The sequence below is a fragment of the Salvelinus fontinalis genome, chromosome 37, assembly GCF_029448725.1.
Source record: "Salvelinus fontinalis isolate EN_2023a chromosome 37, ASM2944872v1, whole genome shotgun sequence".
Classification (NCBI taxonomy): Eukaryota; Metazoa; Chordata; class Actinopteri; order Salmoniformes; family Salmonidae; genus Salvelinus; species Salvelinus fontinalis.
Window position 1 is genome coordinate 28,751,240 of NC_074701.1, and position 23,728 is coordinate 28,774,967.

A 23,728-nucleotide genomic window follows, 5' to 3' on the forward strand; every position below is an offset into this window, starting at 1 on the left:
GTTAATCTGCTAAATTGTAATTATTCGATTTATTGCCTACCTCATGCCTTTTGCACACATTGTATATAGATTCTCTTTTTCCTACCATGTTATTGACTTGTTTATTGTTTACTCCATGTGTAACTCTGTGTTGTTGTCTGTTCACACTGCTATGCTTTATCTTGGCCAGGTCGCAGTTGTAAATGAGAACTTGTTCTCAACTAGCCTACCTGGTTAAATAAAGGTGAAATAAAATAAATAAAAAATGTTCCAATGTCCAGACTAGGGATTGTATACACTAATACATAAATATTTCTACTACTGGTCATTTGGTGAGGGGATATAAAGGGATTTAGCCAGTCAGAGTACTGACTGAATAAGATCAGGATGCAAGCAAGAGAAGAAAATAGGTCCAGTCTAAAAGCAGTCAGTCCTCCAGCCATGAGGTGGCACTGGCGGGTTCTCCTGGGCGTGTTGATGTTGAGGTTGCATGAGGTCAGGATGAATGAGTAGTCTTTCTCCCTCTCTCTTGAGGTTTGGGTGAAGATGGATGCATGTTGTTGTGCAGGGTCAGCCTGTCGTCCATCCCTCTCTCTCTCTCTCTCTCTCTCTCTCTCTATTCCCATGGGCGGCAGGTGCAGGCTTGTGAGAGACGGATGTGAGAGTGTGTTGCTTGGAGAAGGACGCGCAGTGGGTCGATCTTGTGTTGGCTTGGTTGACTGCAGGTCTGTGGTCCATTCTGGTCCTTAAACACCTTCCAATAGGTGCGCTACAGTGACAATGATGACTTCACATAAACAGGGCCATATCTCTGCTCTTTTTTCAAACAGCATCTGTGCTACTGTAACATTCCTCATACAATGATAAACCCACCGTACCCACATCAGCCTCTGACTCAGTATCTCGCTGTCTCACATTTAGCAACGTTAGCGAGGATATAGAGAAGTATCGCCAAGTATCTGTTTCATTTTAGCTGATGCAGACTAAACTCAAGACAAATTGTCTTTCTCTCTCTCTCTCCTCTCTCTGTCGCTCTCTCTCTCCAACAGCTAAGATCTGATTTATCTACAGCCTGCAGGAATGAAAAGAGAGAAAGAGCCACACTTATTTGATATCCTTACCGCTCCTTTCCTGCTGTTCTGTTTGCAGCCTGAACAAATTTGAGTTACTGAGCCAGAGGGAGAAAAACCTGACTCTGCCCTGCAGGCTGCCCATGGACTCTCTGACAGCCCGATATTGCAGGTTTTAGTCCTAACACAGCAGCTTCTACACAATGAGAGTGCTCCATAGCCTACAGAACTAGGAGCAGATTGTTACCTCTTCGGACCAGGTAAGGCTTTGTGTAGTCCCAGCTCTCGTTGTCATTTCTGATCACGTTCAAGCGAGTTGGCTACAGGGGGGAAACAACAGATATGTTTTTGCATGCTGAGGCTGATCATCAGGAAGTGCTCTGGTGTTTTAAACACAATCTATTTGCTAAGAATTATATATGTGATTGCGTGTGGTGAATATAGACTTACCCTTGCATATTCAATTTTTAAGGTGCAGCAGCCGGCATAGATGTCAGCTCCATTGAGAGCAGCCTTAGCTTTCTGAGCACACTCGACGGACTCAAATGTGAGGAGGGCAAGTTAAGGACAACAGCAAAACAACCAACGAACCTCAATCCTCAATTCACAATTACAAGTCCCCGGATAGAAGTTATAAAACCTCTAAACCCATCAACAAAAACAAGTCTATGCTCATTGAATAATTTGACTTGGGGATACCTTTCTTATTGGTTCACCCTCCACCCCTAACACTCACACCCTAACAGCCAGACAGCCTGTCAGCCAGACAGCCAGCCAGACAGAAAGGATATTCCACCATGGCCTGGATGCCGTTGCGTTTGAAGATGACGATGCGCATCACACTGCCGATGGGGTTGCAGACGGTGTAGAGAACGTCCTTGGAGACAACAGAGGGAGACAGAGAAAATGTTTTAGTCAGCTCTCACCAAGGCTGCAGACGGAAGATAAAAGCTCCAATCAAATCAAATCAAATTATATTTGCCACATGTGCCGAATACAACAGGTGTAGTAGACCTTACCGAGAAATGCTTACTTACAAGCCCTTAATTAACAATGCAGTTCAAGAAATAGAGTTTAGAAAATATTTCCTAAATAAACTAAAGTAAAAAATAAATAAAAAGTAACACAAGAAAATTACATAACAACAATGAGACTATATTCAGGTACCAGTACCAGTGTTCCTTGCCTCGTAGCAAGCAGAAAAGGCATTTAGCTCATCTGGTAGGCTCGCATCACTGGGCAGCTCGCGGCTGTGTTTACCTTTGTAGTCCGTAATAGTTTTCAAGCCCTGCCACATTCGACGAGCGTCAGAGTCGGTGTAGTATAATTCAATCTTAGTCCTGTATTGACGCTTTGCCTGTTTGATGGTTCATCTGAGGGCATAGCGGGATTTCTTATAAGCATCCGGGTTAGAGTCCCGCTCTTTGAAAGCGGCAGATCTAGCCTTTAGCTCGGTGCAGATGTTGCCTGTAGTCCATGGCTTCTGGTTGGGATATGTACGTACGGTCATTGTGGGGACGACGTCGTCGATGCACTTATTGATGAAGCCGGTGACTGAGGTGGTATACTCCTCAATGCCATTAGATGGATCCCAGAACATATTCCAGTCTGTGCTCGCAAAACAGTCGTAGCACCCGCATCCTCTGACCACTTCCGTGTCTCTCTAATCAGACTCTGTTTGACTCAATAATAAGACAATTCAACCCTATCCATGACCAGCGTGCATACTTCCTGCTTAAGTTTTTGCTTGTAAGCAGGAATAAGGAGGATAAAATTATGGTCAGATTTGCCAAATGGAGGGCGAGAGAGAGCTTTGTATGCATCTCTGTGTGTGGAGTGAAAGTGGTCTAGAGTTTTGTTTCCTCTGGTGGAATTAGGTCAAACAGATTTAAGTTTCCCTGCATTAAAGTCCCCGGCCACTAGGAGCGCCGCTTCTGGATGAGCATTTTCTTGTTTGCTTATGGCCTTATACACCTCGTTGAGTGCGGTCTTAGTGCCAGCATCGGTTTGTGGTGGTAAATAGACGGCTACGAATAATATAGATGAGAACTCTCTTGGTAGATAGTGTGGTCTACAGCTTATCATGAGGTATTCTACCTCAGGCGAGCAATACCTCGAGACTTCTTTAATATTAGACATTGCGCATCAGCAGTTATTGACAAATAGACACACACCCCGCCCCTCATCTTACCAGACATAGCTGCTCTGTTCTGCCAATGCACAGAGAAGCCAGCCAGCTCTATATTATCCGTGTCGTCGTTTAGCCACATCTTGTGAAACATAAGATATTACAGTTTCAAATGTCCCGTTGGTAGGATAGTCTTAATCGTAGATCGTCCAGTTTGTTTTCCAATGATTGCACATTGGCCAATAATACGGAGAGTAGTGGTGGTTTACCTACTCGTCTGCAAATTCTTACAAGACCCCCCCCTTCCCTTCTCCGTCTTTTCTTCGCGGATGATGGGGATTTGGGCCTTGTCTCAACAAAGCAGTATATCCTTCGCGTCGGACTCATTAAAGAAAAAATCTTTGTCCAGTTCGAGGTGAGTAATCGCTGTTCTGATGTCCAGAATCTCTTTTCGGTCACAAGAGACGGTAGCAGCAACATTATGTACAAAATGAGTTACAAACAATGTGAAAAAACAAGCAAAAAGCACAGTTGGTTAGGAGCCCGTAAAACGGCAGCCATCCCCTCCTGTGCCATTACACAATTATATAATAGCAAGAGCAATCTGGATGCAGGAACCTATATGTTCCGTTTTAAAGTTCCATTGGTCTTGATATAAGACACTCTAGTATGGCATTGTATGTCTATCTATAAGAGTGAGTGTATATCTATGTGCATACATCAATCAGTCCTTTAGTGTGTGTGTTCATTCTTCCATAATGCTTGTATGTTCTAGCACAGTGACTGTGTCTCGCTAATCAGACTATGTTTGACTCAATAATAAGACAATTCAACCCTATCCATGACCAGCGTGCATAACTATTGTATTTCCTCTATGCTCAGCTGGAATTAGACACAGGGAAGCAGTGCTGGATGCTTTCTCAGCCTATTTGTTCATCCATATCTGAGGAAGACTGATATATGTGAGCTTCCTGGTATTCTAATCATCAGACACATGCTATCTGAACACATCTACAGACGCCCCGCTGAGATCCCTCTCTATCTATCAGTACCTGAGAGGGAGAAAGGCAGAAAGAGAGCAGGGGGAGATGAGAGAGAGAGCAAGGGGGAGGGGGATATGCAAACTCCGGGAGAAATAAACCTTGAAACAGCCCGAGGATGCTTTAAAACACTACTTTCTAAATGTAGCCCGTCAGCTCACATTAGGAGCGAGAGGGAGACAGAGAGATAACATTGAGATATAGAGGAGTGAGAGAGCAAGAAAGAGTAAAAAAATGATAATACACAATGCTTTCGATTCATATATTCACTTGACTACTGATAATATGGGCAATAATCAAGGACTCTCGTTAGCTACTGTTACCAAGGTGAGAGAATAGCATACATACAGTACAAGGGGCGTGGCACAGAGCGACTTAATAACTGCCACTGTGGTAATGGTTCTTTGTCGCTCAGTTGATAAAGTATGGTGCTTTTAATGCCTGGATAGTCGGTATGATTCCTGGGACCACCCATACGCAAAATGAATGAACACGTAAGTTGCTTTGGATAAAAGCGTTTGCTAAATGGCATATATTACATATATTTGATCATTCTAATGTATAATACAGTATGTATTTTCAGCACTGATTACCGTGGTGATGGGGTAGAGGGGATTCTGGATAGACAGGAGCAGGACTTTGTTGCCACTGTTGGGGTTGTCTGAGTTGGTGGGGCGGGTGATCCTCTTGCTGGTGGAGTAGTTGAAGAAGGCCTGCTGGCCTGCGATGTAGACGGCCTCGCTACTGCCACACGCCACACACTTATCAGCACTCTCCACCATCTCAAACTCCACCAGCGCCTGCCGCTTAAAGGGCATCATCATCACATAGCTGCCATCAACACAGAACAACAAGGAAGCCCATTAGAATTCAATTGACTGAGTGGAAAATGTGTCCATTACTCTAAATGGACTGAGGCTCAAATTACACCCTATTCCCTGCTGTCTACCGTACTGCCATAAAGAGAGCACTATTGGGAAGAGGGTCTCTTTGAGATTTCCCCAATGAGAACCCATGTCCTGAACTGACAGAATTTAAACTGCAAGTTTGGATTGTAAAACATTTCCTAGTCAAATTGTGAGGTTTTGGGCAACTGTCAAACAATTCTAGCAGAAAGGAAACTGCTGTATCTATTTCTTGTTTATATTACCTTCAAAAAATTATCATAGATGCACTGAGCCTAAAGTGGCTCAACACAAAAGCACACAAAACAGAGGAGGGGAGAAACTGCTGCTGTGACAATACTGTGGGCAGTGCTGGTCTAATTGGACAGTTACCATAGTTTCTACAGTTACCATGGTACGGTAGATTGTCCCTATGTTGTGGGTTACCCATGCTGTCGTATGCTGTTTCCACAGCTCTCTTAGGGTTGATGGGATGTTAATGAATATTGCACCACATAAGGAGCCTGAGTCACACTGAGATCTCTCTGTTACTCAAGGTCTCTGTGAGGTAGGGGAGAGTGGGGTAATCTGAGCAATTTTTTCCATTCAGCATCACTCCGTCAAGGGAAACATATTATTCTTTCTAACAAAGAAATATACAAATTTCAGGGTGTTGTTTATACATGGAAATAATCAGAATTCATGTAACCGTTACAGTTTTGAGAACATATCTTGTCCAAAAAAAGTGGTCTCTTGGCACAACTTACCCCGGGTAAACGGTAAGTTAGCCCCTTGTTAGACCTCATAACGAAAAGGCATTTATCCCATCGTTTTGTTAAACATAGGAAAATATGCACAGAAAATCATTTTACCAAATATTTAAGAGGTCATCATTTCATGGAGTCTGTAAAGGAAGAAACCATATGGAAAGAGTGGTACGCAACTTAGGTCCAAAAAACGCATTTTCACCAAGTCAAATGAATTCATTGTGTTAGAGTTTTCATGATGCTTGTATCTAAACCAATGTAGATCATTTTAAGATTGTTTCTATACGTCAGTTGAGGTCTATATAAGCTCCTAAACCTAGCATGAAAGTGTAGCCTTGTAGCTGTGTGGGCTAATATAGTCAAAATGTTTGCCTTGGGGTAAGTTGTGCCAATGGTTGAGCAAATTGAAATGTAGTGCTGAGTGATTAACGAAATTAATGTTATTTTTAGTTTTTTAAACAACTAATTGAGCAAAATCTGTTCAATTATTTGAATTCCAAAAAGCAGTAATGGGCAGTCACTACCATCATGGGACTTTTATTAATAATTTTATTCTGTGTTACAGCATTCAACCCACATAATGCATAGTGCATTTAACCATGATATTTTTTTTATAACCAAACCCAAACCGAACCAACCTCAAAAAGCGCTAATCGCTCATCACTACATCCCAGGTGTAATGCAAGGAAATCCCTGGGATAGGAGGTAACAACAAGGTCTGGCCTATGTTAAAAGTCTTTTAAAAAGTGTTTGTTAGATGCTTAAAATGATTAAAAGAGCAAAATGCTATTGTGATTGAATTGTGTTTGGGAAATAAAGATAGGCATGGTTTAAAAAAAGTGGTAATATGTCACACAGTACAAAAATGTGTAGGCGGCTTAAGGGGTGGGGTGCATACCATATGGGTCCAAACTTCTCAAGGGCCTCCACCAGGTCAGCCTCCACCACAGCCTCACACAGCCCCCTGACATGGACGACTGGGGACTGTGCAATCCTATGGGAGTCCTCCCCACTGTCCTGCAACACACACAAACAACATTGGTTAGAGACTAGAACACACAATACTGGAATAGCGGCAGAGGTTATGTTGATCATAAATCGACTGTATTAAATCATATAACAACTGAAGTGCCATGTCCTGTATAATACCTATCTAAAATAGGAGTCATTTTGAAAAGTTTGGATGTAGGGAGGAGGTTTCAGGTTGAATAATTTAACTGCAGCTCAAAATGGATGACCTCCAGTACAGGTTACCTTCCCTAACTGGGACTGTACCCCTCTTTGTGAGAACCTTTAAGTACATCTATGAATGAGAGGATGGGTCGCTTCAAGGATTCCCGACTGAAATTCAGTTTTTAAAATGTTATTATCTGTAATTTTTACCCATTTTCTCCCCAATTTTGTGGTATCCAATTGTTAGTTACAGTCTTGTCTCATCGCTGCAACTCCCATACGGACTTGGGAGAGGCAAAGGTCGAGAGCCGTGCATCCTCCAAAACACGACCCTGCCAAGCCGCACTGCTTCTTGACACAATGCTCGCTTAACCCGGAAGCCTGCCGCACCAATGTGTCAGAAGAAACACCATACACCTGTGTCAGCGTGCACTATGCCCGGCCCACCACAGTAAGCGCTAGTGCGCAATGGGACAAGGACATCCCTGCCGGCCAAACCCTCCCCTAACCCGGACGACGCTGGGCCAATTGTGCGCCGCCCCATGGGTCTCCCGGTCGCGGCCAGCTGCGTCATAGCCTGGACTCAAACCCAGAATCTCTAGTAGCACAGCTAGCACTGTGATGCAGTGCCTTAGACCACTGCCCCAATCGGGAGGCCCTGACGTGAAGGGTTTGCAAGTCAAGTTCCATTAGTGCCAAGGGTGCAAGAGGGACAGATTTTTTGGGGAGGTGGGCAGGAGATTTGGTTTAAAACTGCTAAATGTTCTCTCAGCCTCATGGTAAAATGTGTAGAATAGCAGGAGATTTGGTTTAAAACTGCTAAATGTTCTCACAGCCTCATGGTAAAATGTGTAGAATAGCAGGAGATTTGGTTTAAAACTGCTAAATGTTCTCTCAGCCTCATGGTAAAATGTGTAGAATAGCAGGAGATTTGGTTTAAAACTGCTAAATGTTCTCTCAGCCTCATGGTAAAATGTGTAGAATTGCAAGAAATTAGCTAGCTTGAAACTGCAACATTTTATCTTAGTCTCATGACAAAATGTGTAGAAATGCAGAAAGTTAGCTGGGTGTGGTGGGGGCACCAAATGCATGGGCAAGATAAAATATTTAGACGAAAAACCATGGCGTGCTCGGAGAATGTCCGATGAGTCTCTATTTCAGGCTTTAGCAACAGAGCGATGTTTACACTAGCTCTGTGATCTTATAGGCTCAGGATGTAACTAGGTGGGGCTTAGCTGGCTTTCTCTAGCAGTAGTGGGCGGGAATCCATCTCTCTGTGATAGTAATATGAATATGGTTACATTCCCATTCAATATATGACATGCAGGAATAATGGCCAAGACCTATGCCCAATGGACAAGGTGCTTGTGGAGCATAGAGTCAGTGGTGGGAAAAGTACTCAATTGTCATACTTGAGTAAAAGTAAAAAGTTAAAGTTAAACATCAAACTCCTTATATTAAGCAAACCAAAACTATCTTTATTTATCATTTTATTTACGGATGGCCAGGAGCACACTCCAACACTCAGATATAACTTACAAATGCAGTATTTGTGTTTAGTGAGTCCGCCAGATCTTTTTTTATTTTTTTTTATTTAACCTTTATTTAACCAGGTAGGCAAATTGAGAACACGTTCTCATTTACAATTGCGACCTGGCCAAGATAAAGCAAAGCAGTTCGACACATACAACAACACATAGTTACACATGGAGTAAAAACAAACATATAGTCAATAATACAGTGAAAAAAATAAAAAAAATAAGTCTATATACAATGTGAGCAAGTGAGGTGAGATAAGGGAGGTGAAGGCAAACAGATATATGTATAAATAAATAAAAATATAAAAAGGCCATGGAGTACAACACAGCAAGTAAAATAAAAACAAACAAAAAAACACTGGAATGGTTGGTTTGCATTGGAAGAAAGTGCAAAGTAGAGACAGAAATAATGGGGTGCAAAGGAGCACAAATAAATTAATAAATAAGTACAGTAGGTAAAGAGGTAGTTGTTTGGGCTAAATTGTAGATGGGTTATGTACAGGTGCAGTAATCTATGAGCTGCTCTGACAGCTGGTGCTTAAAGCTAGTGAGGGAGATAGGTGTTTCCAGTTTCAGAGATTTTTGTAGTTCGTTCCAGTCATTGGCAGCAGAGAACTGGAAGGAGAGGCGTCCAAAGGAAGAATTGGTTTTGGGGGTGACTAGAGAGATATACCTGCTGGAGCGCGTGCTACGGGTAGGTGCTGCTATGGTGACCAGCGAGCTGAGATAAGGGGGGACTTTACCTAGCAGGGTCTTGTAGATGACCTGGAACCAGTGGGTTTGGCGACGAGTATGAAGCGAGGGCCAGCCAACGAGAGTGTACAGGTCGCAGTGGTGGGTAGTATATGGGGCTTTGGTGACAAAACGGATGGCACTGTGATAGACTGCATCCAATTTATTGAGTAGGGTTTTGGAGGCTATTTTGTAAATGACATCACCGAAGTCGAGGATTGGTAGGATGGTCAGTTTTACAAGGGTATGTTTGGCAGCATGAGTAAAGGATGCTTTGTTGCGGAATAGGAAGCCAATTCTAGATTTGACTTTGGATTGGAGATGTTTGATGTGGGTCTGGAAGGAGAGTTTACAGTCTAACCAGACACCTAGGTATTTGTAGTTGTCCACATATTCTAAGTCAGAGCCGTCCAAAGTAGTGATGTTGGACAGGCGGGCAGGAGCAGGCAGCGATCGGTTGAAGAGCATGCATTTGGTTTTACTTGTATTTAAGAGCAGTTGGAGGCCACGGAAGGAGAGTTGTATGGCATTGAAGCTCGCCTGGAGGGTTGTTAACACAGTGTCAAAAGAAGGGCCAGAAGTATACAGAATAGTGTCGTCTGCATAGAGGTGGATCAGAGAATCACCAGCAGCAAGAGCGACATCATTGATGTAAACAGAGAAGAGAGTCGGTCCAAGAATTGAACCCTGTGGCACCCCCATAGAGACTGCCAGAGGCCCGGACAACAGACCCTCCGATTTGACACACTGAACTCTATCAGAGAAGTAGTTGGTGAACCAGGCGAGGCAATCATTAGAGAAACCAAGGCTGTCGAGTCTGCCAATGAGGATGTGGTGATTGACAGAGTCAAAAGCCTTGGCCAGGTCAATGAATACGGCTGCACAGTATTGTTTCCTATCGATGGCGGTTACGATATCGTTTATGACCTTGAGCGTGGCTGAGGTGCACCCATGACCAGCTCTGAAACCAGATTGCATAGCGGAGAAGGTGTGGTGTGATTCGAAATGGTCGGTAATCTGTTTGTTGACTTGGCTTTCGAAGACCTTAGAAAGGCAGGGTAGGATAGATATAGGTCTGTAGCAGTTAGGGTCAAGGGTGTCCCCCCCTTTGAAGAGGGGGATAACCGCAGCTGCTTTCCAATCTTTGGGGATCTCAGACGACACGAAAGAGAGGTTGAAGAGGCTAGTAATAGGGGTGGCAACAATTTCAGCAGATAGTTTTAGAAAGAAAGGGTCCAGATTATCTAGCCCGGCTGATTTGTAAGGGTCCAGATTTTGCAGCTCATTAAGAACATCAGCTGACTGTATTTGGGAGAAAGAGAAATGGGGAAGGCTTGGGCGAGTAGCAGAGGGGAGGGCAGTGCTGTTGTCCGGGGTAGGGGTAGCCAGGTGGAAAGCATGGCCAGCCGTAGAAAAATGCTTATTGAAATTCTCAATTATAGTGGATTTGTCGGTGGTGACAGTGTTTCCTATCTTCAGAGCGGTTGGAAGCTGGGAGGAGGTGTTCTTATTCTCCATGGACTTTACGGTGTCCCAGAACTTTTTTGAATTTGTATTGCAGGAAGCAAATTTCTGCTTGAAAAAGCTAGCCTTGGCTGTTCTAACTGCCTGTGTATATTGGTTTCTGGCTTCCCTGAAAAGTTGCATATCACGGGGGCTGTTCGATGCTAATGCAGAACGCCATAGGATGTTTTTCTGTTGGTTAAGGGCAGTCAGGTCAGGAGAGAACCAAGGGCTATATCTGTTCCTGGTTCTAAATTTCTTGAATGGGGCATGCTTATTCAAGATGGTGAGGAAGGCATTTTTAAAAAATGACCAGGCATCCTCTACTGACGGGATGAGATCAATATCCTTCCAGGATACCCCGGCCAGGTCAATTAGGAAGGCCTGCTCGCTGAAGTGTTTCAGGGAGCGTTTGACAGTGATGAGTGGAGGTCGTTTGACCGCTGACCCATTACGGATGCAGGCAATGAGGCAGTGATCGCTGAGATCTTGGTTGAAAACAGCAGAGGTGTATTTGGAGGGCAAGTTTGTTAGGATGATATCTATGAGGGTACCCGTGTTTACGGAATTGGGGTGGTACCTGGTAGGTTCATTAATAATTTGTGTGAGATTGAGGGCATCAAGCTTAGATTGTAGGGTGGCTGGGGTGTTGAGCATGTTCAAATTTAGGTCGCCTAGCAGCACGAGCTCTGAAGATAGATGGGGGGCAATCAGTTCACATATAGTGTCCAGAGCACAGCTGGGGGCAGAGGGTGGTCTATAGCAGGCGGCAACGGTGAGAGACTTGTTTTTAGAGAGGTGGATTTTTAAAAGTAGAAGTTCAAATTGTTTGGGAACAGACCTGGATAGTATAACAGAACTCTGCAGGCAGTCTTTGCAGTAGATTGCAACACCGCCCCCTTTGGCCGTTCTATCTTGTCTGAAAATATTGTAATTGGGGATAAAAATGTCTGAATTTTTGGTGGTCTTTCTAAGCCAGGATTCAGACACGGCTAAAACATCCGGGTTGGTAGAGTGTGCTAAAGCAGTGAACAAAACAAACTTAGGGAGGAGGCTCCTAATGTTAACATGCATGAAGCCAAGGCTATTACGGTTACAGAAGTCATCAAAAGAGAGCGCCTGGGGAATAGGAGTGGAGCCAGGTACTGCAGGGCCTGGATTCACCTCTACATCACCAGAGGAACAGAGGAGAAGTAGGATAATGGTACGGCTAAAAGCTATGAGAATTGGTCGCCTAGAGCTACTAGAGCAGAGAGTAAAAGGAAGTTTCTGGGGGCGATAAAATAGTTTAAAGGAATAATGTACAGACAAAGGTATGGTAGGATGTGAATACAGTGGAGGTAAACCTAGGTATTGAGTGATGATGAGAGAGATCTTGTCTCTAGAAACATCATTGAAACCAGGTGATGTCATCGCATATGTGGGTGGTGGAACTGCAGGGTTGGATATGGTATAGAGAGCAGGGCTAGAATCTCTACAGTGAAATAAGCCAATAAACACTAACCAGAACAGCAATGGACAAGGCATATTTACATTAAGGAGAGGCAAGCTTAATCGAGTGATCAATAAGGGTCCAGTGAGTAGAGGTTGGTTGGGGTCGTGGCGATCCAGACAGCTGGCCGGGTATATGGCTATCGGTAGCAGCATAGGATGGAGGTCTGTTTGTAGATACCTCGTTCGTTTCTGTCGGTAGGTTCCGTGTAGTGGAGTTTTGTTCAGATAGCAGCCGATAAGACAGCTAACGATTAGCGGGCCTCAGATGAGCGTTCAGGTAATGTCGGGACGGAGGTGCCGGTTGGATAAATCCCTCGGGCAGATAATGTCGGCAGTCAGTCGTGAAGGCCCGGTGGGGTTCCGTATCTGCAGCAGCAACAAAGAAACGGGTCCGGATGGTGATGGAACTCCTCAGCTGGCTAGCTCCAGCATGATTTGAGTTAGCTCCGGGGTCGACGTAAGCCAATAGTCACACGGTATGCAGCTAGCTAGCTGCGAAATCAAGGTGCAAGTGTCCAGAGCCTGCGGTTGGATTCCGGGGAAACTGAGAGAAAAAAAGTCCCGGAATGCTCCGGTCCGAGTCGCGTTGCACAAAAGTGCCGGTAGATTATCGAGCTAAAGGAATAGCTGATGACCGCAAAACGTGGGCAGCTGAAACACCAACGCTAGCCAGCAAACCGGCTAATTTCGGGGCAGCTACAGATTAGCTTCTGGCTAGCTATCGGAGTAGCTTCTGGTTAGCTTTCAGGCTAGCTTCTGAATTAGCCCCTGGCTATCTTCCACGATGGATTTTCAGATTGAGGTAAATAATACTTATTGTAATTGGTGAAGCGGGTTGCAGGAAAGCTTTTGCAGGAAAGCTTTTGTAGTTGAGTTGTTGGATAATAAAATAAATAAAAGATATGTGAAGAAAAGGTGTAAATATATATATATACAGGACACGACACGACAATACGGAAAAATACGTCTGAACTGCTAAGCCACCTTGGAATGAGGTCAGAGGCAGTAGGGATGACATTGACATTTGCATGTTTTCAACCATAATTCTGTCCTGCCTGAGCATTCCAAATGTAACGAGTACTTTTTGGTGTCAGGGAAATGTATGGAGTAAAAAGTACATTATTTTCTTTAGGAATGTAGTGAATTAAAAGTAAAAGTTGTCAAAAATATAAATAGTAAAGTACAGATACCCCAAAAAACTACTTCAGAAATACTTTTAAGTATTTTTGCTGGAGTACTTTACACCACTGAGCATAGTGTTAAAGCTCACCCTTCTGTTTCAAACACCTATCTCTGTCTGCTGTGGCAGTACAACTTCTCCATCCCTATAGTGCAACAAAAACATCCCACTCTGCCCTTTCAGATGTCCTATTCCACTCAGTCTATAAGAGAGAGCCAGGCAGAGAAAGAGGAAAATAGGCAGAACGGGGAGGTTGAAAGTCAAAAGACAGCACTAAGAGAGAATGCAAGCAAAGGAGTGAAAAGGAGTGATGCAGATGGAGTTAAAGGTCCAATGCAGATGTTTTTATCTTAATATCAAATCATTTTGGGGTAAGAAGGAAGTACCTCACTGTGATTGTTTTCAATTAAAATGGTCAAAAAGAAACAAAAAATGCCTCTTAGCAAAGAGCAATTTCTCAAGCAAGAATTTAGCTAGGGCTGTCTGGGATTGGTCTGAGTTGAGTTTGGAAGGGGAAAATGGAAAAGTACCTGTTACTGGCAGAGAGGTTTGGAACTCCTTCTTATTGGTCTATTAACTAATTTAAGTGTGACTAATTGCACAGTATTACTCCAACCTCAGAGTGTGGAAATATACACGGAAAAAATATCTAAACACAACATGTAAAGAGTTGGTCCCATGTTTCATGAGCTGAAATAAAACATCCCAGAAATTTTCCAAACGCGCAAATAGCTTAATTCTCTCAAATTTTGTGCACACATTTGTTTACATCCCTGTTAGTGAACATTTCTCCTTGGCCAAGATAATCAATCCACCTGACAGGTGTGGGATATCAAGAAGCTGATTAAACAGCATGATCCTTACACAGGTGTGCCTTTTGCTGGGGACAATAAAAGTCCACTCAGTGGGGAAATGATCACCTTCGATGGCCACTGGCACGCTGGAGAAGTGTGCTCTTCACAAATTAATCCCGGTGTCAACTGTACCGTGCAGATGGCAAGCAGCGTGTATGGCATTGTGTGGGCGAGTGGTTTGCTGATGCCAACGTTGTGAACAGAGTACCCCACGGTGGCAGTGGGGTTATGGTATGGGCAGGCATAAGCTACAGACAACAAACACAATTGCATTTTATCGATGGCAATTTGAATGCCCAGGGATACCGTGACGAGAACGTTGTGCCATTCATCCGCCGACATCACCTCATGTTTCAGCATGATAATGCACAACCCCATGTCGCAAGGATCTGTACACAATTGCTGGAAGCTGAAAATGTCCCAGATCTTCCATGGCCTGCATACTCACCAGACATGTCACCCATTGAGCATGTTTGAGATGCTCTGGATCGATGTGTACGACAGCGTGTTCCTGTTCCCACCAATGTCCAGCATCTTCACACAGACATTAAAGAGGGGTGGGACAACTTTCCACAGGCCACAATCAACTATATGCAAAGGAGATGTGTCACGCTGCATGAGGAAAATGGTGGTCACACCAGATACTGACTGGTTTTCTGAGCCACTCCCCTACATTTTTTAAGGTACTGTATCTGTGACCAGCAGATGCATATGTTTATTCCCAGTCTTGTGAAATCCATAGATTAGGTCCTAATGAATTTACTTCAATTGACTGATTTCCTTATGTGAACTGTAACTCAGTAAAATCTTTCAAATTGTTGCATGTTGTGTTCAGTGTATATCAAACACAGGAAAATCATGTTTTTGACTCCACTGGGACTTTAAAGAAAGGGGGTCAAAGAGAGGTAAGGTTTAGTTATACAATTGGAGAGAGCGAAAGAGAGAGACTACAGCCCGTGCAAAGAGAGAGACAAGGCAGTGAGATTAAAATACTTTCTAGAAGTGTCTGTCTCCAAAATGAGGTTAATTTCAAATGGTTCAGTCCCTGCAGACTCTGAAAACGCATAATGCGATTCAAAATATATCACAGTGTATAACGTTTCCATACCCATTTTTAATGTGAGTAAAGTCATACCGCATATAAAAAAAAAAATCTAAACAGGTTTGTTGGAAATACCAAGTTTCGGTACAGTTTTATAAATGCTGATGTAGGGCAACCCCAGAAGTGACCCTTTACAATTTATGCAAGAATTTCCTCTGTGTCTTAGGAATTCAACATTCTCTGTGTTGATCTCACCAAACCCCATTGTCACACCTCTGAGCAGTAGAGGTTCTGATGTGATTACATCACGTAGGTCTGATATCTGATTGGAGGTTAACTTTACAGTAATGCTATTGACCAACAACTCAGATGTTATAAAAGGGTCTTAGATGAATTGTCGCTCTCTCTTTTTTGTTCCTGACCTGCACCGGTTGAGATTCTCTCCTGTGAGCTGTGGGTCATGGCACAAGTCACGGTTTCATTATCTCTCTCTCTCTGATCATGCCTAGATTAAGGCCTTGTAATGCTTGCTAATGCTTTGTAAATTAAGTTTCATGCCTTGTATGTGAATCCATTCATTTTACAAAGTAATTAAATAATACTTGTACAGTTGAAGTCGAAAGTTTACATACACTTAGGTTGGAGTCATTATAACTCGTTTTTCAATCACTCCACAAATTTCTTGTTAACAAACTATAGGTTTGGCAAGTCGGTTAGGACATCTACTTTGTGCATGACACAAGTAATTTTTGCAATAATTGTTTACAGACAGATTACTTCACTTATAATTCACTGTATCACAATTCCAGTGGATCAGAAGTTTACATACACTAAGTTGACTGTGCCTTTTAAACAGCTTGGAAAATTCCAGAAAATTATGTCATGGCTTTAGGAGCTTCTGATAGGCTAATTGACATCATTTGAGTCAATTGGAGGTGTACCTGTGGATGTATTTCAAGGCCTACCTTCAAACTCAGTGCCTCTTTGCTTGACATCATGGGAAGATCAAAAGAAATCAGCCAAGACCTCAGAAAACAAAATGTAGACCTACACAAGTCTGGTTCATCCTTGGGAGCAATTTCCAAATGCCTGAAGGTACCACGTTCATCTGTCTGTACAAACAATAGTACCCAAGTATAAACACCATGGGACCATGGAGCCGTCATACCGCTCAGGAAGGAGACGCGTTCTGTTTCCTAGAGATAAATGTACTTTGGTGTGAAAAGTGCAAATCAATCCCAGAACAACAATAAACGACCTTGTGAAGATGCTGGAGGAAACAGGTACAAAATTATCTCTATGCACAGTAAAAATGAGTCCTATATCGACATAACCAGAAAGGCCGCTCAGCACGGAAGAAGCCACTGCTCCAAAACCGCCATAAAATAGCCAGACTACGGTTTGCAACTGCACATGGGGACAAAGATCATAGTTTTTGGAGAAATGTCCTCTGGTCTGATGAAACAAAAATAGAACTGTTTGACCATAATGACCATCGTTATGTTTGGAGGAAAAAGGGGGAAGCTTGCAAGCCGAAGAGCACCATCCCAACCGTGAAGCACGGGGTGGCAGCATCATGTTGTCGGGGTGCTTTGCTGCAGGAGGGACTGGTGCAATACAAAATAGATGTCATCATAAGGAAAATTATGTGGATATATTGAAGCAACATCTCAAGACATCAGTCAGGATGTTAAAGCTTGGTCGCAAATGGGTCTTCCAAATTGACAATGACCCCAAGCATGCTTCCAAAGTTGTGGCAACATGGCTTAAGGACAACAAAGGCGAGGTATTGGAGTGGCCATCACAAAGCCCTGACCTCAATCCTATTGAAAATGTGTGGGTAGAACTGAAAAAGCATGTGCGAGAAAGGAGGCCTACAAACCTGACTCAGTTACACCAACTCTGTCAGGAGGAATGGGCCAAAATTCACCCGACTTATTGTGGTAAGCTTGTGGAAGGCTACCCAAAACGTTTAACTCAAGTTAAACAAGTTAAAGGCAATGCTGCCAAATACTAATTGAGTGTATGTAAACTTTTGACCCACTGGGAATGTGATGATAGAAATAAAAGCTGAATCATTCTCTACTATTATTCTGACATTTCACATTCTTAAAATAAAGTGGTGATCCTAACTGACCTAAGACAGGGAATTTTTACTTGGATTAAATGTCAGGAATTATGAAAAACTGAGTTTAAATGTATTTGGCTGAGGTGTATGTAAACTTCCGACTTCAACTGTATTTAGAATTCTATTCTCAGACATTTCTTGATTGCCTATTACGCTAAATCAACGATAGTCTCTTGCATATTTTAATCATCTTTATGGAGTCAGATAAACATTTTAATAGGCTAATTGCTTATTCTTGCATGTGAGGTGTATAACACACATATCCAATATTACCCCACTACACCGACAGATCATTTGTTTGTTCGACATTGTGGGATCTTTTTGTGTCTGTAAAATGTATTAAATGAAACGCATTTATGCACAAAGCAAATATTGATATAATAACCATTATATTGAAATAAACCTGGAGTAATGCAATGGTATGGTATGTGGTCCTTCCACTACGACTCAGGAAACCAAAGAGTTTATTAGGCTACAGATGAAATAATTTATGATGGACTTCACAGGCTGGTGAAAGTGCAAGGTGATCTTGATGCTCCTGTCCAATAAATATTGAGGGTCTTATTCTGGTGACATGCTGATCGATGCGAATAAAAAAACAAACAAGTTAAATGGGTTTCCATCGCATTTTCAACTCTACTCATGGTTTTCTCTCAAAAAAAATGTGTGGTTTATAGAGCGAGTATGCCCACTCTGGTATGGGCATGTGCACTCTAGCAAACAGCTCGCAGACAGTGTGGGTATAGCCTACCTGCAGTACATGATGAGATTATTATCGACAAGAGAACACAATTATTTTTATTTGTCAAACGGAAGCCAAGCATCGATGATCATGCCATCAGAATAAGACCCTCGATGTTTATGGGAAAGGAGCATCAAGATCGTCACCTTGCACTTTCACCACCCTGTGAAGTTCATCATAATGTATTTCATCTGTAGCCTAATAAACAACATGCTTTCCCGACGAGTCATAGTGGGAGGACCACAAAACATGTCTACCGCGTGACTCCAAGTTGGTTTATTATATCAATTTTTGCACATATAAGCAGTTCCACTGAAATTTCTCACATCATTTATTTTACCGACACATCAAAATCCCACTTTTGTCTGTCGTATATTTTTGGGTCGATGATTGGAAAGTTTACTGACACATTTTCTGTTTCCATCAGGCCTATCGTGACATTTTTTATCCGACGTGTACTTTATTTGCATAAAAAGATTAGATGGAAACCTGGTTAGAGACAGATATTTGATGACAATCAGGTAAATAGAATAAGGTGGCTTTAAGATGGAAATAGTGGAATAACTTGTTCCTTTCTGTTTCCTGGGCTTTCTAACTTAGTCACTCCTCTCCTCTCCCATTCTGGGATTTCAACATTCCTCATCACTTCTTAGGGAAATACTAATAACCTAGCGTGCAAGGATCAGTTGGCCACTCAAGTGTGCGTGTGTCTGTATGTGTTTGTGTGTGTAGGCATGGGCAGATGGTTGCGCAAGGTTAAGTGGCAGTCCAATCCATCAGCAGACTCATTTTCCCAGAGTGCTGTTTTTTCCGTGTTTGTTAAAGTGGTGTGTGAGAGTGGCCTACTGGCCTTGTATTCCAGCTCATTCCTCACTCGAATTCTGAATAATCCTCACTACAACACAGGTGACCAGGGCAAAAATGAGGTTAAATGACTTCTGTCTCTACACTACTTTACCTCTCTCTCTTCTCTCTCTCAGTTATGATGTGGTGGTGGACTACACTTCCTTGCTGAGCTGATTTCCTTAGCCTATTGTGTGTGTCAGTGTTTTACTGTCTGTGCTGTTCACTAAGACCCCGACAGTCTCAGAGGGAGGTGACCCCCTGGCACAGACAGCAGCAACTGCCGTTTAGGGAGAACAAGGCACCAGTAGGAGCATTGAGAGACAGAATATGTGTTCCTTCCCATATATACCTACACTGTGTGTACTCCTCTGACAACATCCCTGTGTTCTGCTACGCTGCTCTGACTGAGTGTGTTCCTCTCCCCTCTCTCTGATATTTATAGCACACTGCTGACATTTCAGAGTGGCTGCAGTAAAAATGTAGGCCATACAGGAAAAGGGCTGGTGCAGTGTATTGTGATAGGTGACCAATTAGCTTGCATTATGGTATTTGGTACTGGGAGGTGGGCGTGGTGAGTGTATATCTGTCTGATGAAAACCTCATACAAAATGTGTGCCTTTTTTTATTTATTGAAAGTAGTAACTCCCTCAATGTACTCTGAAATGTCATTTATTCATAACACATTCTGAAGTTTCAAAATTGTATGTTTGTTATTGGTAAAATATGTCAGTTAGGGACAATATTTTTGTATGTGTGTACATATGTGTGTGTGTGTAGCTGCTAATAAAAAAACTGCCGTCAATTAAATGACTGTGAAGAGTACTACAGTATGCTAATAAACCAGAGGTCAATAAATGTTTTTCTTATCATACAGCTGTAACGGCTCTCGTCGAAAGGAGGAAGTGTGGACCAAGTCTCAGCGTGGAAAGTGTTCATGATATTTATTTTCAAAAAACACTTGAACAAAATAACCAAAGTGAAAACGAAAGCGCACAGTTCGGTAAGGCAAATAAACTATATAGAAAACAAGATCCCACAAAACTCAAACAGAAAATGACAACTTATACATGATCCCTAATCAGAGACAACGATAGACAGCTGCCTCTGATTGGGAACCACACTCGGCCAAAACAAAGAACTAGAAAACATAGAATGCCCACCCAAATCACACCCTGACCTAACCAAATAGAGAAATAAAACGGCTCTCTAAGGTCAGGGCGTGACAACAGCAAACATTTATTGAAATTTCATTGACTTAGAAACACCTTAGTATTATATTAACAATACTGAAAGGTCTACACGATTGCTGATGTATTCCTAGATATCTTAGCTATAGAATAGCTTTGGTTATTGCCTGATCTACAAGCTTCAATTGTTTTATTAAAGAGAATTACCAGAGTATGAGCAGTAATTAAGAAAGTGGCAATCTCTAATGGTATATTTTAATATATTTCATTTAATATAAAGAATAGGAAAACATGCATGTGATTTAATGACGTTTCTTTCAACCTCATCTTGTGTAGTAAGCAACAATCAACTCTAACACCAAATAATCTAACACAATTTACAATAGCAGTAGCCAGTAGCCTACGGCAAAACAATTCAGCACGCTTATTCAAGTCCAGTATAAACTCAAACATTAAAGGTCAATGTCTGGAAAACATCCCACACAGGTCAATGTGATAGCAGGGGAAAAAGGTGTTAGGCCTGTCTTTGGTTTGTTGCCATAGGTCTTCAGTTCAGGCTCTATGGTGATTCTCTGTTAGGAATAGTATCATACACCGAGCGGCGAGGGTCTTTCTGAAGGGCTGTGTAGGTGTCATCCTGTAGGTTATCATGCTCATCAGGTTCATCCTGTATGTCATTGAACTCAGCAGTGTCAGCGTAGATATGATCTATGCTCTCCTTCTCACACACGTCGACGTTCAAGGCATCCTTACTGACATAATGGACTCTCAGTGTATCTGAGATCACTTTCTCAACAGTTTCTCCTGTTCAGTGTGTAGTAGCTGAGGACTAGAAGAGTTCCAATAGTCAGGACAGTCACCACCCCCAGTACAGGAGCCAAGACACTGGTCTATCATCTGTGGTCAGGTCCCAGGTACAGTTCTGAGCTCCAATCTCATTCTTAGCCTCACAGAATTACTGGTCAATGTACCCAAGACTGACACTGGTGTAACTTTGTTTCTCCCTGTAAAACCGTCACTTCAGTTTCATTCCTTTGGTACCAGGTGTATTTCTCCACTGGTGGGTTGGCATCACTGCTGCAGGTCAGAGTCACTGCACCGCCTTCCAATATTTCATTGACTGTCACGGTGGTGGACCTTGGAGGTTATCTCACAATGAGCATAGCTGCAAGGGACCAGTGATTCTCGAGGCCAACCAATGCACAGGAGTAGCTGAATGTATCTTCACTGCTGACTGGGCCAAGGTATATAGGATACCCCAGTGTTGGTTTGGCCTGGGAAGAAGAAGTCTGTCCTTATAGAAGATGTAGTTATTAGAGTTAAGGTTCAGAAAGCAGGAAGTTTCGCACAAGATCCGGACTTCCTCTCCCTCCATGACGATGTCAGGACTAACGTTTACACGTACGCCTGTGACAGACAGAGTGACCTGAAATTGGTCATTGTAGTTCCCCTGTTGTGTTTTAAATCTAAAACTGTACTTGGCTGAGTTCCACTGTCTCAGCTCTGCGACTTTCAGGGTGCAGTCAGTCTCCTTATCTCCACAGTACTGCACACAACCTTTTTTTTTTATATAAAAAATTCACCTTTATTTAACCAGGTAGGCCAGTTGAGAACAAGTTCTCATTTACAACTGCGAACTGGCAAAGATAAAGTGCGTCAAAAACAACTGTCACGCCCTGGCCTTATTATTCTTTGTTTTCTTTATTATTTTAGTTAGGTCAGGGTGTGACATGGGTAATGTTTATGTTTTGTATAGTTTTGTTAAAGTGTTTCGTGTCGTGTTCATCTTCGTCTTTTTAAATAAAAAAAGAGAAGATGTATTCATATCCAGCTGCGCCTTGGTCCTCATTCTCTCCAGTACACGATCGTGACAGAATTACCCACCATAGGACCAAGCGGCATGGAAGGCGGCAACAGGACATACCTACACAGGATCTCTGGAGTTGGGAGGAGGAATTGGAAGAAGATCCATGGGCACAACCTGGAGAATATCGCCTCCCTCGTGAAGAGCTGGAGGCAGCGAAAGCCGAGAGGAGGCGATATGAGGAGGCAGCACGGAGACAAGGCTGGAGACCCGTGAGTACACCCCAAAAATTTCTTGGGGGGGGCCTTAAAGGGAGGGTGGCGAAGTCAGGTAGGAAACCTGCGCCTACTTCCTGTACTTACCGTGGAGAGCGAGAGTACGGGCAGACACCGTGTTACGCAGTAGAGCGCACGGTGTCTCCTGTACGCGTGCATAGCCCGGTTCGGTACATTGCAGCTCCACGTATCGGCCGGGCTAGACTGAGCGTTGAGCCATATGTCATGAAGCCGGCCCAACGCATCTGGTCACCAGTGCGTCTCCTCGGGCCGGCGTACATGGCACCAGCCTTACGCATGGTGTCCCCGGTTCGCCTACATAGGCCGGTGCGGGTTATTCCACCTCCCCGCACTGGTCAGGCGACGGGGAGCATAGAACCAGGTAAGGTTGGGCAGGCTCGGCGTTCAAGGGAGCCAGTACGCCTGCACGGTCCGGTATTTCCGGCGCCACCTCCCCGCCCCAACCCAGTACCACCAGTGCCTCCTCCACGCACTAGCTATATGGTGCGTGTCTCCAGCCCTTTACCACCAGTGTCTAAACCACGCACCAAGCCTCCTGTGTGTTCCCAGAGTCCTGTGCGTCCTGTTGCTGCTCCCCGCACTAGCCCTGAGATGCGTGTCCCCAGCCCGGTGCCACCAGTTCCGGCACCACGCACCAGGCCTACAGTGCGCCTCAGCCGGCAGGAGTCTGCCGTCTGCACAGCATTGACTGAACTGCTCGTCTCCCCAGCGCCATCTGAGCCATCCGTCTCCCCAGCGCCATCTGAGCCATCCGTCTCCCCAGCGCCATCTGAGCCATCCGTCTGCAATGAGCCTGCAAAGCCGCCCGTCTGCCATGAGCCTGCAAAGCCGCCCGTCTGCCATGAGCCCACTGAGCCGTCCGCCAGACAGGAGCCGCTAGAGCCGCCAGCCAGACAGGAGCCGCTAGAGCCGTCCGTCAGACAGGATCTGCCAGAGCCGCCAACCAGACAGGATCTGCCAGAGCCGCCAACCAGACAGGATCTGCCAGAGCCGCCAACCAGACAGGAGCAGCCAGATCAGTCAGCCAGCCATGAGCAGCCAGATCCGTCAGCTAGCCATGAGCAGCCAGATCCGTCAGCTAGCCATGAGCAGCCAGATCCGTCAGCTAGCCATGAGCAGCCAGATCCGTCAGCTAGCCATGAGCAGCCAGATCCGTCAGCTAGCCATGAGCAGCCAGATCCGTCAGCTAGCCATGAGCAGCCAGATCCGTCAGCTAGCCATGAGCAGCCAGATCCGTCAGCTAGCCATGAGCAGCCAGATCCGTCAGCTAGCCATGAGCAGCCAGATCCGTCAGCTAGCCATGAGCAGCCAGATCCGTCAGCTAGCCATGAGCAGCCAGAT

The 23,728-nt window shown here is 43.9% G+C and overlaps 1 protein-coding gene across 2 annotated transcripts in view; it reads right to left on the reverse strand.

The window, feature by feature from the left end:
* LOC129836477 (heterogeneous nuclear ribonucleoprotein L-like) overlaps positions 1-23,728 on the reverse strand; it is a 63,902-nt gene that overhangs the window by 17,417 nt on the left and 22,757 nt on the right. For both annotated transcript variants that reach the window (XM_055902725.1, XM_055902724.1), the window contains exons 2-6: positions 6,767-6,885; positions 4,811-5,048; positions 1,839-1,926; positions 1,500-1,594; positions 1,297-1,369 (exon numbers count right to left, since the gene is read on the reverse strand). In XM_055902725.1, coding sequence (XP_055758700.1) covers positions 1,297-1,369; positions 1,500-1,594; positions 1,839-1,926; positions 4,811-5,048; positions 6,767-6,885 — 613 coding nt within the window. The remainder of the gene's footprint in view (positions 1-1,296; positions 1,370-1,499; positions 1,595-1,838; positions 1,927-4,810; positions 5,049-6,766; positions 6,886-23,728) is intronic.